General features: G+C 42.5%; 1 protein-coding gene across 1 annotated transcript in view; it reads left to right on the top strand.

Annotated features, from left to right (window-relative positions):
• The window catches only part of KLHL29 (kelch like family member 29), a 247,113-nt gene that overhangs the window by 207,221 nt on the left and 24,885 nt on the right, over positions 1-15,007 (top strand). The window contains exons 7-9 of the mRNA XM_054383715.1: positions 1,898-2,096; positions 4,721-4,903; positions 7,671-7,851. Coding sequence (XP_054239690.1) covers positions 1,898-2,096; positions 4,721-4,903; positions 7,671-7,851 — 563 coding nt within the window. The remainder of the gene's footprint in view (positions 1-1,897; positions 2,097-4,720; positions 4,904-7,670; positions 7,852-15,007) is intronic.

Here is a 15,007-nt window from a genome sequence, read left to right as displayed (position 1 = left end):
AGAGCTTTGCCACCCACTGCCATATGTCCACTGCTCCCTCTCCTCTGAGGTACATTTAATGGCATTAAGATATCTGCAGCCAAGTGCCTGACATTTGTGACTCCAGGGAAGGGGAACAGCTGTTTTACTTCCTAGAAAGCACCTTAGAAATGGATTTCAGGAAAGAAAAAGAGAGGAGTGTCTTCTTTTCTGGTCTGGAGGTTGATGAAGTGACCTCCAGCCCTGCTCAGCCCTGTAATGTGCTGGAAGTAGTAGTGAGGAGACACAAACTCACATGGGATTTTTTTTTTCCCAGAAGATGAATGCTGTCATTTTTCCATGACTTTTCCATCACTTGTCTTTTTCACCCACCAATAACTACATGGTGGCCAGACCAAAATTCTTTGGGCTGTACCTAAAATTACTGGCCCATGTCAAGGAAGGCTGGTGAGCAGATGGCTAGGAAGCAGCCTGAGACTATGACCATCTCCCTGCTGCCATGTGGAGTGCAGCTCCTCAAGTAGTCACATCCTTGCTTTGCCTGAGCTTACACCAGGCTCATGTGGCTTTCTGGCAGGAGAACACTGTGAATTGCTGTTGGGAGAAGAAATCCTCTGTTTTCCTCTTAAATTAATTCTGCTTCTTCCATTTGGATGGGGAAAGGGGAAGCCCTGAAGCAGTCCTGGTTGTCACTGTGTCCTCACCTGACTGGCCAGCCCATTAGCTGGCTCAGGCCATATCCCTGTTCCGCCATGTCACTGTGCCCCTGCCCCATTCACATCCCTGCTGTTGCTGTCACTTGGTTGTCACACACTGCAGGGACAGGCACACTGCTGAAAAAGTAAGGGAGAGCCAAGTAGCTTCTAGAAAACCAGAGGCATCTGCAGGGCAGCAGATGCTGCTGGCACCCAGCATTTCTCAGGACCAGTTGCATGAACCTTGGGAATATTTATTTGCATCCTGGCCTCAATCCCAGTTGGGATCTTTGGAAGCTGTCATTATATGAATATTTATTACACCAGATGATTATCTTTTCTTGCTGTGCATCCTTAGTTTGCATCCTATTTGTGTGCATGGCTTCTCAAATACCGTGTTCTCCTGTTACTCTGCTTTTCACTGTACTCTTGTGCTGTCTTGTGATGTGACCAATTATATATAGAAAGAATAATCTGAAGATGGAGTCTTCGTTTTTCAGTGGCAGTTTTCTCTCTTGGGATTTTGTTCTCTTTTAAGCTCTGTTCAGTGACAGACAGCTTCATTTGCTTGGGTGTTCTTTGCCCTCCAAGGTTTAATTTGTTTATTTAGAAGATGAAACCTACTGTCAGTATTTGTGTAGCACCCTCTGGAGTCTGACTTCCCCAAAATCTACATCTACATGATTTATTTCACCAACAAACAAACCCTATTAATTAAAAGACTTTTAGCAAACTATTACTCAGTCTCTGCCCTAGCAGTTGTTGAAATCTACACTACTTACTGGGTTCTGTTTCATATTTATAGTGCCAGAAAATACTTGTTTGGGGTTTCTTTTTTATAGTGCAACACTCACATTCATGATTCAAGCTTAATTCAGAAAATTCAAAATCTTCCTCCAGGTGTCCAGTGTACAAGGTTATATTTTCAGCTTCAGTTAAAAATGAGCTTTTCTTTCAAAAATCCCTCCATACAGCCCTATATAACAAGAGCTGCCACCTTTTGAATATTATTTTCAGTCTCCTGTGAACAAAACCAGCCTGGATCAGGGAACGCTGGGGGCTGTGTTGTCTCTGTCCCACCAGACTGCTAAACAGGGCTTGTATGTAGCGTCCATGACAAGCATCTTTCCAGGTTGGGTGACGGGACAGTTAGCAGGAAAGGAGGTGGAGATGCCAAGTAGCACGAAGGCTGCAGCGTGTTATTATTTTTCCACCCCTCACAGTATGCTGCAGAGTTGCTGGCAGTGGTGCGTCTCCCCTTCATCCATCCCAGCTATCTGCTAAACGTTGTTGACAACGAGGAGTTGATAAAGTCTTCGGAGGCTTGCCGAGATCTAGTGAACGAAGCCAAACGTTACCACATGTTGCCACATGCCCGACAAGAGATGCAGACACCAAGGACCCGGCCCAGGCTCTCCGCAGGTAAAGCAGAACTTCCTTCAGTAACACCAGCTCTCTAGTCTGGTGGTTCCCAGGCATGGCCAGAACATGGCCTGGGATGGTGTATGGACCTCAGCTCCATCCCTTGGCTCCTTCTCAGAGCCTGGTGATCTTTCAAGGTCCATTTTCCATGTCTACTTTAATCGAGTATATAGGAGCTTTACCCAGTGTTCAGATATGGGTGTTTAGATGTACACTCCTGAAACAGGATTTGAAATCTTTTTTTTAGGAATTACTGTCTTTGACAGAGAACGTGACATTCCCCTATTGTCTGAAAGTGATCCCTTTACTCTTAGTTTCTCTGGCTGCAAAAATAAGTGAATAATGTGCTTCTTTGCCATTCAACCTCTTGTGGGGAGGATCTAACTAATATTGATAAGACAGCTTCACTTTCACAACCCTGTGTAAATGCATTATTTTCATATGGTGAGTCTCACAGTACCAGTTCAGACTGTTTGCTGCTTCCAAAACAAATGGCTCACACATGATATATTGCCTATTAAAAACCCAGCAACTATGGAGAACCATGCCTCTTCAGGAACTTTCTCACTGGAAGAAGGCATATGTTTTCCTTTTTGGAAAAACACAGGGGAAAAATACCCAAGTGCCAAGCATGTCAGCAGAGCCCATACCATGGTAATATATAGAAATATCCTAAATATTGCTGAACAGAGAGTGGTGCAAATATCAGGTAGCAAAACTGCATCTAAGAAGGAGTCAGATGAAACAGGTGAATTGTTTTAACATGCTGCCTATACTTCTGCCTCCCACAAGTACAATCACAAAGCCAGACAAAACTTTCTGTCACTGCCACTGATGCTAATGTGGCATGGAGATGGCATATCAAACCACAATTTTTGCAGCTTCTGGAGACTGCCTCATCAAGGTACCTTTCAGAAAGATGAAGTGTAGAGAACTTTCAATAACAATCTATCCTAAAAAGTCTTTCATTGAAGACGACTAATGGTGTGATGTTAGAAGCGATTTTTGAAAAGTGGTTATTTTATGTATATAAAATTGTAGGTGTAATATGATCCATTTCCAGAAGCTTGTTGATGAGGGAAAAGTGATTCTCTCAGGGTAAGAGAGGGTGATTATAGTTTTTTAGGTCAGAGTCTAATTATATAGAGTCATGTTATTTTGCATATCAACAGCATTCATGTAGGCACAAAGGATCTTGAAGCACCCTTTGTGGACTCGCTGCAGCATGTCACATGCCCTCTCGAGGTCATTGATTATAATCAAGTTGTGTCTTGCACAGGTGATTAGATTTTCTGCTATGGTGCAAAAATAATGATCTCTTGTTACTAAGAAATATTTATTTGAAACTCTACAGCACCTTAACTTAATAACTTTTAAGAGAGTAACCTTGCTTGAATGACACAAATATGTTTTTTGAAAACACTAATGAAGAATGACAATCATCCATTATTCTGAAGACACGTTTCTCTCTGCTGCAGCTCCTAATCTCTCTTGCTGGCAATCTCACTTCTGTGCTTCTGACCCCCCACTACCTGTGCACACTTGTCTGCTGAAATGATGATTTGTTCCAGCTCATGGCCTCACGGTCCTGCTTTCAAGCCTACCTTTCCTGGCAACAAATTGCACCAAGGCTTACAATTGCTGCAGAAGGATGTTTAGCGCTTCTGTTAAATGCTAAATCAAAACTATCCCCAGCACTTCACTCTTGGGGTTAAAGCCAAAAAACATCCCAGAGTTAAACTGTGATCCATCACTGTGGGGATGATTCTGGAGTAGCATTCAGATCAGATTTGACTCAGCTCTGGCTGTGAAATGGGTATAAAACCTCTGAGATGTGGATTGCAAAAGTTTTGTCCATTTGCCTGAAGATGAACTTGTCTTGCTATACACCCTAAGTTTTAATGGGCCTTGAGGAAGATGTTCAAGCACAGAAAAATGTCAATTACTGTAGGAGGGAAGGGGCTGTCTCTGTCATGTTTCCTAGCACCTAATACACTAAGATTCTGGTCCATGGCTTGAGCATATTTTCTATATCTAGAAAACCCACTTTCTCTGGGAAAAGCACCAAGAAAAACCCCAAACCAACCAAAAAAAAATGTTAATAGAGTATATGCAGAGAAAAGATCAAGATGAAGAACCATAACTATAGCATAAATCTCCTTCAGACATAAGCTTTCAGTGTGAGAACACCTTCTTCAAGTTAAAGTCCAAGCATACTTTCCCTGGACAATGACCAGGCTCCAAAGCTATCATAGTCCTTGACAAAATTTCCATTTGCTTCAGTGGAACAGGAATTTGCTACTTGCAGGTCTCATCCAAAGACTATGGAAATCAACAGATGCCTTTACATGGAACTGCCTTTTCATTTCCTTTCCCCTTTAAGTTTTGCCCAGATGGCATGCTCCCTCCCAAGTATATTCATGGTGTTATTCTTCACCCACTGCTTATCCACACATACACACCCCCTTTTTTTTCCTTACTTTTCTTGATCTGATTCTGCAGTCTACATTAGATTTAATACAATAAATTAAAATTATCCTGACTGTTGAGTATTTTTTATAGGTTTCTGCCTGCTTGAGAGATGACACTTTTCTATAATATTATTTTTCTTACTTGAATCCTAGGTGTAGCAGAGGTAATAGTCTTAGTTGGGGGTCGTCAAATGATTGGCATGAATCAACGTGCTTTAACAGCAGTCACCTGCTTAAATCCTCAAAACAACAAGTGGTACCCACTGGCTAGCTTGCCCTTCTATGATCGTGAGTTTTTCAGTGTGGTCAGCGCTGGGGACAACATCTATCTCTCAGGTAAGCAGCAAATTTCATAGAAACATAGAATCACAGAATGGTTTGGGATGGAAAAGACCATAAGAGATCATCTAGTCTAACCCCCCCCACCATGAGCAGGTACATTGTGCACTAGATCAGGTTGCTCAAAGCCCCATCTGGCCTGACCTTGAACACTTCAAAAGATGGGGCATCCCTCTGGGCAACCCATTCCAGTGTCTCACCACCCTCATTATAATAAATGTCTTTCTTATATCCAATCTAAATATATGTACCCTTTTTCAGTTTAAAAATGTTACCTCTGGTCCTTTCACTACAAGCCTTGGTTAAAAACTCTCTCTCCATCTTCCTTATATACCCCCTCTAAATATTGAAAGGCTGCAATAAGGTGTCCATGGAGCCTTCTCTTCTCCAGGCTGAACAATCCCACCTGTCTTAGCCTGTCCTTATAGAAGATGTGTTCCAGCCTTCTGACCGTTTTGGTGCCTCTCCTCTCAACCTGCTTGTGTAGGTCCATGTCTTCCCTGTCCTGGGGACTCCAAAGCAGAACACAGTACTCAAGGTGTGATCTCATGAGAACAGAGTAAAGAGGGAGAATCAACTCCCTTGACCTCTGGCCACACTTCTTCTGAGGAAGCCCAGGATGCGATTCACCTTCTGGGTTGCAAACGCATACTGCCAGATCAATTCCAGTTTTTCATCTATCAGTGACCCCCCAGGTCCTTCTTCACAGGGCTGCTCTCAGTCCATTCATCTCCAAGATTTACTGGGCTGGGATAAAAGTTTCCATCTTACACCACAGGCAGCACAAAAGGATATGCTGGAGTTTTACCAGCTTCTCCTAGGGCAAAAAAATAGTGGCAGGGAGGCTGGGAGAGAGGGATTGCCCTGCTTTTATCATTCTCCATTTCTCCGTGGCATTAATGTTCTCTCAAAGCAGTCAACAGCAATATTTTGCAGTTGCAACATGAAGAAAAGAGCTCTGACAACCATCAAGCATGCAAAGAGGTTTCACTGCCATAGAAACACAATTTAAAATACTGGCAGTAGTTGAGTCTAAATGGTGGGTTTGGGAATTTGAGACAGGCAGGCTGAACTGCTGAATATGTGACCTACACTTACAGTATTTGCTTACAGGAGCATTCATGTTTTCTTCTTGTTGTTGAGACCTCTCTTTTGACAGTAGTCACTATCCCTATAATCTTCTTAGTTTCAATGAAACTGAGACCACACTCCTCAAAAGGCTTTAACTCCCAAAGCAGCTGTCTACACTGCGCCCATAGCATCACGGTGTCTGGGTTTTTGCAGTCTGATGGTACCTCTGCTTGGCTGGAGGGGAAAAAAATAGTTCTTCCCAGGCAATGCAAGGATGCTTTGATGGCAGCTGAGTGGAGGTTTGATGATAAAACAGGGAGGCTGGGCAAGGAGGTTTGGATATGTGTGATATGAGGATGTAGCTGGGAGCACAGATGCACCAGGCAGTACCAGTAAGGGGTTACAGCTGTTGCCTTTCCCTTGCTGAGTTCCCTCACTGCATTTTCTGTAGTAAATTGCTGCCTGTGATGTTAAATTCCATTAATACTGCATAGAGGCCCTAAGGATTGATTGGAAATTATTTCTTGATGTTTTTTTGCCCATGCTCATTTTGCCACTGGAGCGAAAGCTTTCTATGGAGGCTTTTGTGAGATGTTGACTTTTAGTTATTCTTAGCTGAAGTACTTTCCAATATGTAGAGCCATTTTAAGCTGTGCCATACCTGCTAACAAAAACTGCTGAATTCTAAATCCAAAGTTTATTTCAGTTCTTTCCCTTGAATCTGGCTGAGTGACCTGATGGTATTCAGTGGCTGCAAGAGGAGAGCTGAAAGTCCTATATAGAGCTGTAAGCCTAGCTGAGCATCAGTTGGTATTTTGCTTTTTTCACACTTTCACAAGACACAGGAAAAAGGGAAGGGGAACCAACAGAACTGTGAATAAGCCCCTGCAAGTTCCAAGTACTGGACCCCACACTGCCTAGGTTGGAAGCCTGGTTTTCTCATTAAACCACAGAACTGAGTCTAGTTTCTTTTCCTGGCACAGCCACTGACTCCTAGTGTGTTCTCAAATAAATCGTTTCACCACTTTGTGCTTCAAAATTGGGATAGTATGACATCCGCTAAGGCTGTCTTGGAAGCTTCAGTCAGAAGTTAAAAAACAACTTGTATAAATATTTCACTTTAGCATTTGGAACTGGTATACAGGAGTGGTACAGCTGGTTCTTTCCTTTGTCAACAAATGAAAATAAATAAGGAACTTGTCCCTGAAAATTAGACATTAAGCCTACACTGCAAGCACTTACTTTATTCTGCCCACGTGTGTGTTGTTTCGATCCATCACTGTGGTAAGCATTTTAGATTTCAGACTGGCCTGTGTCTCACAAGCCAAAAAAGGCTCTGCCTCCTAACACCTTCTTCTAAGTGTTGCACTACGTTAATAGCTTGAAAGTTATTTATGAACACTGAAAAGGGTCTATCCCCTTATGTACATGTCCTTCATAGTCTGACATCTTGATTTCTTCATGTCATCTTATTTTTACAAAACAGCCTTTAGGGTGCATGAATAAACGACACAGATATGCATCATGGGAACAGATGCTCAGTATTGAGGGTGATGTATTTTAATTAATCAAATGTAATTTGAAGAGTTTTTACTTTGTAACTGGCTTTGACTGCTGTGTGCAAAGCTGCTGCCATTCCAGGATCTCACGTAATTCTCCCCTTTTCTTTCTCTCACCCTCATGTTGGTACTAGGTGGCATGGAGTCGGGTGTCACACTCGCTGATGTCTGGTGTTACATGTCCTTGCTCGATAACTGGAACCTGGTGTCCCGCATGACAGTCCCACGGTGTCGACATAACAGTCTGGTGTACGATGGGAAAATTTATACCATTGGAGGGGTCGGTGTGGCAGGCAACGTTGACCATGTGGAAAGGTAAAAAAAAAAAAAACACATGCTGTTTGCTGGAGCTTTTTCTTCATGCTATGATAAAGGATCATTTTCCTTTTAAAGGACATATCAAATGTACTGTATGTGTTAAAATAAGCTTTTATAACAGCTGAGGGAGGAGAAAACTATGCAGGATTAGATTTCTTTTTAAAGCTTCAGTGGAAAGCATTGTTTCAAAACCAAAGACGAAAGCTGCCAGTTTGTTTGTTAGCTTGCTCAGGGGAGGGAAAACAGGAATTAAGCTTCTTTGGACACTTTACACAGATTATAGAATGAAGTAATTTTTGAATTTAGTACTGATGAAAGTCTTTTCAGACCACAAAAAATATTTTTTTTCCTTTTAAAACAAACAAAAAAGAACTACAGCAAAACAGTTTTATCATATCTACTCTCCCAGTCTTTAAAGTCCCTCAGCCTTGACCTGCCTGGAAGGAAGATCCTTTCCTTGGTGGTCTTGGCATAGGGTGGACCCGCCGAGCTCTGAGTAAAACAGCCAATAAACGGAAACAGTTTTGAGTTCCTGGCTGAGAGGAGCCAAACAGAAATGGGAGAGAATGGAAATTTCTCTTGAAAAAGAAGATTCCATATATAAAAATTTTCCTTTTCTCATGTGGAACTTCAGAAAAAAAAAAATAATCGAAATCCAAAGGAATCACTTCACAAACTAGAATTCCAAGACCAACTAATTCCATGTCAACCTTAATATTCAATAAAACCATAGATTTTATATGCATATCAGTGGTTTCGTTAAAAATTAGAAATGCTTTATGTAAGAATAATCAATTCCAAAAAGCCCTAGCATTGCCCACACTCTTTAAAATGCATTGTGACAATAGATTAATGATACATCTTGTAAAATGTTTTTCCTTAATGACTCTGGCAACCAAAAATATTAGGTTTCTTCTTTTTCTCTCAGTTTTAACTACTGAATTTGAATACTTACTTCTTCAGCAACATTTTTTGAAGCAGGCACTTCACAGTAAAAGTTGCCTTAACAGGCAAGCCAAAAGGGGATCAGTCATTAAGAAAGATTTATGAAAATAAAAACGAGCAATTTTTTAAAAGTTAGGATTAAAGATGCTTTCAATCTGTTATATCTGGGGTTTGGTGCGACAACATTAGTGCTCCATTTATGCAATGGGTGTTTATTTTTTCATTTAAGTAGATACCATAAATACCAAACAGCAAAACCTGTATTAATATTTTATTAATGCTTCAAAGTCAAACACACAGGAAATTAAGACATGCCAAAAGTAAAGTTTCCTTCTGCAGGCCTGCTTTTTGATACAATCTGTAATCATGTGATGAGTTTATCTTTACCAAAATATTTCTGCCTAGTTCAATTCATGGGACAGACCAGTTGCTTGTATGCATGGCCAGGGAGATCCTGTCTGGTGCTGAGTGATCACAATTCACATGTGCCCCTAGTTCTATGTTCCTCTGTCTTCACATATTTGGCATTGTTTTGCCTAGGACACAGCAATGTGACAAAATAATCCTTGGAAAGGACGTGTGATGTGGGACAAGCTCTGCAGGTAGCCTTCCCTCCCTCCTGGCCTGGGATGGGCTGAAGAACTGGTGATGACACACTGAGCAAGTCAGGGAAATGCAGACAGCAAAGGATGAATAATAAATCATAGCGGTGAATGCACCCTGTGAGCGTTGCTTCCCTCCTTAGAGTCCTGAGCTTAAGGTGGACGTTGTCCTCAGGATTTGCTTTGAAGGAAATCTTACCATTTTATGCATGTTTATTTCTGAAGGTATTTGTCTTGAAATTTAAATCGGTAAATTTTTAACTAACAGAAATGTTTTTGTGTAGCCAGGAAAGAGATGCAGTGTTTCGTTCCATCTCTCAATAAAGATGAACATCAAAATAACGCTATTGTAGATAGAGGTCATTGATTAGAGTATCTCTTTTTATTTTTCCTATTGTCACATTTCTGTCTCTGCTGTAATTATCATGGTCACTTTAGGATCCAAGATGTTCGTTGAATGAACTCCCAAGTCAATCAAAGTCCCCTCTCCTTCCTTCTCATCTCAGTCACCCAAGCCCTTGCCACAAGCAACACTGCAGCCTGCACAGTCACACTCAGGCCCTCAGCGTTACCCTGCATGGCTCAGCGAGAGCAGCCGTGCTGGTTTTCAGCTGTAAGTCCACAAGAGACTTGTATGTGGGAAAGGAGCAGATTTCCTCCCTATCATTGCAGTGCACACAGTTTCAACTACGATAAGGATGGCTTGTCACGGGGATTTGCTAAACCCGTGGTTATAATTAATCTGCTATTGTCTATAAAGTGACTTGTGAGACAAAGCCATGGAAAAAATGCAACATGGCCTCCTTAGGGTTGTGCCATGAAACGAGAGCGCTTTGGAGATGTTTTCTTTTTTATTCTTTCTCTTAAAATGACAGTTGGATATGACAGAAGCTGTGCATTTTGGAAAAGATGTTTTAGGGTCTGCTGCTAGAAATGCAGGTGAGAAAAGGCTGATCCTCATAGCTGGTCCAAACAAAGCCAGGCCTTTTCAGGCAAAAGCATTTCCCACTTGGACCAGGCAACTCATTTGTGTGCATGTATAGGAATTACATCATTGTACCCACTTCTGCAGGCAATGAGGCTTTCTGAATTTGGGTTGCAACTTCAAAAAAAAAATTAAAATCCAAAGTAAAGTCACTGTAATTGCTCAGTTGTCTGTTGTCTTATAGTTAGTTAAGGCCCACCTCTTGACTCTGCCTTCTCTTTCTTTCCTCACTCCCTGCAGGTGACTGATCTTCTCCCCCTGTATGGGCTGTATAATCCTTTTCAAATATTGTGTTACTTTGATAAGATACTGAGATATGATTAGTTAGAGTGAAGAAACCTCCCTGTCAGTCAGCAGGTCTTACAAAAGCACTCTATTAAAATAATCCAGTGACATGATTGTGTGCTCCAAGTCAGGTGATGCCAAAAATTGCATTTACCTCTGAGGTCAACACTGATCCCCTCAGTGTGAAATTTCAGGGTTGTGCACTCTTTGGTTTTGGTCAGTTTTTCACCTCAAAGGAGGCATCTGAGAGTATAGCTCTGTCATCCATTCAGATGGAGGTACAGGGGCTTATCCAGGCCCAACAATGCAGTGCTGGTCTGTGCCATCAGTTTGAAGGGCAAGGCACTGGACACTCTTCATTGCTAAGCCATCTACCACCTCCCTTCATGCACATGAAGCTTATCTTTCCCAACCACATTTTGCCTTCTACTTGCTCAGTCAGCTCAAGCATGAACATGTCCAGCTTTGGCCAGATTTTGATGTGTATCCACTGGCACAGTGGAGGGCACAGCTCCAGTCCAAAGTGACCTACCCTGACCTTATCAGTTAGCAGCCCCAGAGCATGGAGACTGCAGGGTGCCTCACCACAGCAGGTCTTTGAAAACAGAGAAAATAATATTTTTGCTAAGCTTCCTTCTTGTTCTCAACTTTTTTTATCTCCCTGGAATTCTTGTAATAGTTCATCCTAAATGGTTCAAATCTTATATTTTTTGGTGCATTTTGTTTTTTAAAAACAAATGTCAGACCATCACAGCTACTCATGCTGCCACCTGGCTGCACCATTAGAAAGCATTAAAGCAAATAGGTACCACTGGACTCCGAGTGGTTTATGGCATCAGCTCCTGTGCTACTGTCTCTGTGCTTTTGGTTTTGTCATTGATGCTGAAGGGTGCAGCCTCAACCAGAAATTCTGGTACCACTTACATCAGTGGTGTTTTCCCATCAACTTCAATATGACTGAGATTTTTTACTCTTTATCTGCCATTTGTCTGTAAAGAGGCAGTAAAAATTCCAGCTTGATGAATAGTATTATGGGACTATCACAAACAGATGAGTTGGAGCTATTCGTTACTCATCTTAAAACAATATGCATGTGCCAGAGGGGCTGAGTTATAAGTCCATTTTTGTGGCTGTACATGGCTGTATTTTCAGGGAGAGTTATGTTTTTGGAATGAGTGTTTAGGGAAATAACAGCACAGCTGCAGTTCTCCATCAAGCCCCTCTGGCAAGTTTCTGTGTGACAGGGAGCAAGTCATTAGGTGTTAGGCGAGAGGGTATTACACTTCCTGTCTTCTTCTGAGATATGAGTTGAGAGGCAGCAAAATGAAGTGGATCCACGAACTAGGTTTTTAGATAATGGATTGGCCCTGTAATATATGCAATTTGAGAGCCAAGAAAGCTGCTTATGCTGACAAGACAATATATGTGACTATAAGTGTGGAAATGTGGGTGTTTTGTAGTTATTATCAGTTTGAAGGACAGAGGAAGATGAATCCCCTGGACCTGACAGCATTTTTACAATAAGGTTGTCTAAAATTGGGAGATTACTTTGGTTGTCAGTGTGTACTTGGAAGACAGTCTAAAAAATTCAATGTAAAGAGTAAACTTTATAAGCTTTAGAATCTGCTTCAGAACCTACTTTTTTATTGAGACATGGTCATATAGGAACTAGAGTTTCTCCCTCCAAAAAGGTAGTGGGATCAATAGACCAACTGAAGTGTATCTACACCAGTGCACACCTTATGGGCACCAAACAGGAAGAGCCATAAGCCATTGTGCAGCAGGAATATATGATAGATATATTTGCCATCACAGAAACTTGGTTTGATGACTCACACAACTCCAGTACTGTGTTGGATAGTTATAAACTGTTCAGAAGGGATAGTCGAGGGTGGAGAGGCAATAGGGTAGTTCTGTATGCAGAGAGTGTTTTGTCAAGAGGTTAATGATAGTAATGACAGGGTTGAGTGTTTACAGGTAAGAATTAAGGGGAAGGTCTACAAGACATGTATCACGACGAGAGTCTGTTATAGACCACCCAACCGGGATGAAGAGCCATATGCATACTCTGTAAGCACCTGAGAGAGGTCTCATAGTCACTAGCCCTTGTTCTTATGGGAGACTTCAACTTACCAAATGTTTGATGGAAATACAATACAGCTGAGAGGAAACAGTCCAGGAGGTCCCAGGAGTGTGTGGAAGATAACTTAGTGATACAGTTAGTGAGTGAACCAACTGGGGAAGGCACCCTGATGGACCTGTTCATAAACAGAGAAGGATTTGTGAATGATGTGATCAATGGAGGCTGTCTTGGGCATAAAGATAACAAAAATTATAAGAGTCTTTGATTTTTTGAGAAGTAAGGAGGAGGGTCAGCAGACATGCCACTTCATACTTCTGGGGGCAGACTTTGGCCTATTTAGGGACCTGGTTGACAGAGTCCCTTGAGAGGCAGTACTGAAGGGCAAAGTCCAGGAAGGCTGGACTTCTTCCAGAGGGAAATCTTTAAGATGTAGGAGCAGGCTGTCTCCATGTGCCAAAAGACACACTAGTGGGGAAAAAGACTGTCCTGGCTGAACAATGATCCTTGGTTGAAACTCAGTAAGAAAAGGCACGTTTATGACCCTTGCAAGAAGGGGCAGACAATTCAGGAAGACTATAAGGATGTCATGAGGTTGTGCAGGGAGAAAATTTGAAGGGCCAAAGCCTGTCTAGAATTTAATCTGGCTACTGCTGTAACAGATAATTTTAAATGTTTCTATTAAGACATTAGTAACAAGAGGAGGGCTAAGGAGAATCTGCATCCTTTATTAGGTGCAGGGGAAAACACAGGTGGCAAAGATGATGACAAGACTGAGGTACTTAACACCTTATTTGCCTTAGTCTCTAATAAGTAAGACCAGTTGTTCTCTGGGTACCCATCTACCTGAGCTTGTAGATGGGGACAAGGAGCAGAATAATCCAAGGGGAAATGGCTAGCAACCTGCTACAACACCCAAGAATGCTGAGGGAGCTAATGGGAGACCTCACCAAGCCACCGTCAGTCATTTACCAGCAGTCCTGGCTAACCAAGGAGGTCCCAGTTCACCAGAGGGTAGCAAATGTGACATCCATCTACAAGAGAGATTGTGAAGATGATCTGAGGAACTACAGGCCTGCCAGCCTGATCTCAGTGCCACGGAAGGTTGTGGAGCAGACCATCTTGACTGCCATCATATGCACAGGACAAAACAGGCAGTCAGCCCCAGTCAGCATGAGTTTATGAGAGAGAGGTCCTGCCTGACCAATTTCATCTCCTTCTATGACAAGGTGACTCACTTCGTGGATGGTGGAAAGGCTATGGATGTTTTTTACCAAGACATTAGTAAAGCCACTGACATCCTTTTCCATACCAATCTCCTGGATAACCTGGCTGCCCTACTCTATGCTAGGTAAAACCTTCCTGGATGGCCAGGCCCAAAGAGTGATGGTGAATATAGATAAATCCAGTTGGTGGCCAGGCACAAGTGGTGTTCCTCAGGGCTGTTTGGGATGTTGGGTTTCATGTCTTTATCAGTGATCTGGATGAGGGATCAAGTCGCCCTCAGCAAGACTGCAGACAACACTGAGTTGGATGGGAGTGCTAATCTGCTTGAGTTTAGAAAGGCTCTGTAGGTCTCAACAGGCTGAATCAATGGGCCAAGGCCAATGGTACAAGGTTGGACAAGGCCAAATGCTGGGTCCTGCAGCTGAGTTACAAAACCCCCATGCAATGCTGCAGGCTTGGGGAAGAGTGAATGGAAAGCTGCCTGGCAGAAAAGAACCTGGGGGTATTGGTCAAGCCAGCTGAATATGAGCCAGCAGTGTGCCCAGGTGGACAAGAAGGCCAACGGCATGCTGGCTTGTATTAGCAATAGTGTGGCCCGCAGAAGTAGAAGAGCGATTGTCCCCCTGTATTTGGCACTAGTGAAGCCACACCTCATTTTTGGGCCCCTCACTACAAGAAGAATATTGAGCTACTGGAACATGTCCAGGGAAGGGCAAAGAATCTGGTGAAGGGTGTAGAGCACAAGCCTTCTGAGGAGCAGCTGAGAGAACTGAGGCTGTTTAGTCTGGAAAAGAGCAGGCTGAAGGGAGACCTTAATGTGCTCCACAACTTACTGAAAAGGGATTGTAGTGGGGTGGGTATTGGTCTTTTCTCCCAAGTAACAAGTGATAGGACAGGAGGAAATGGCCTCAAGTTGTGCCAGGGGAGGCTTAGATTCAACATTAGGAAAAATTTCTTCCACAGAAGGGTTGTCAAGAACCAGAACAGGCTGCCCAAGGAAGTGGTGGAGTCATCATCCTTAGAGATATT

This window comes from Indicator indicator, chromosome 9, assembly GCF_027791375.1.
Source record: "Indicator indicator isolate 239-I01 chromosome 9, UM_Iind_1.1, whole genome shotgun sequence".
Taxonomy (NCBI): Eukaryota; Metazoa; Chordata; class Aves; order Piciformes; family Indicatoridae; genus Indicator; species Indicator indicator.
This window is presented reverse-complemented; position numbering and strand designations above follow the sequence as displayed.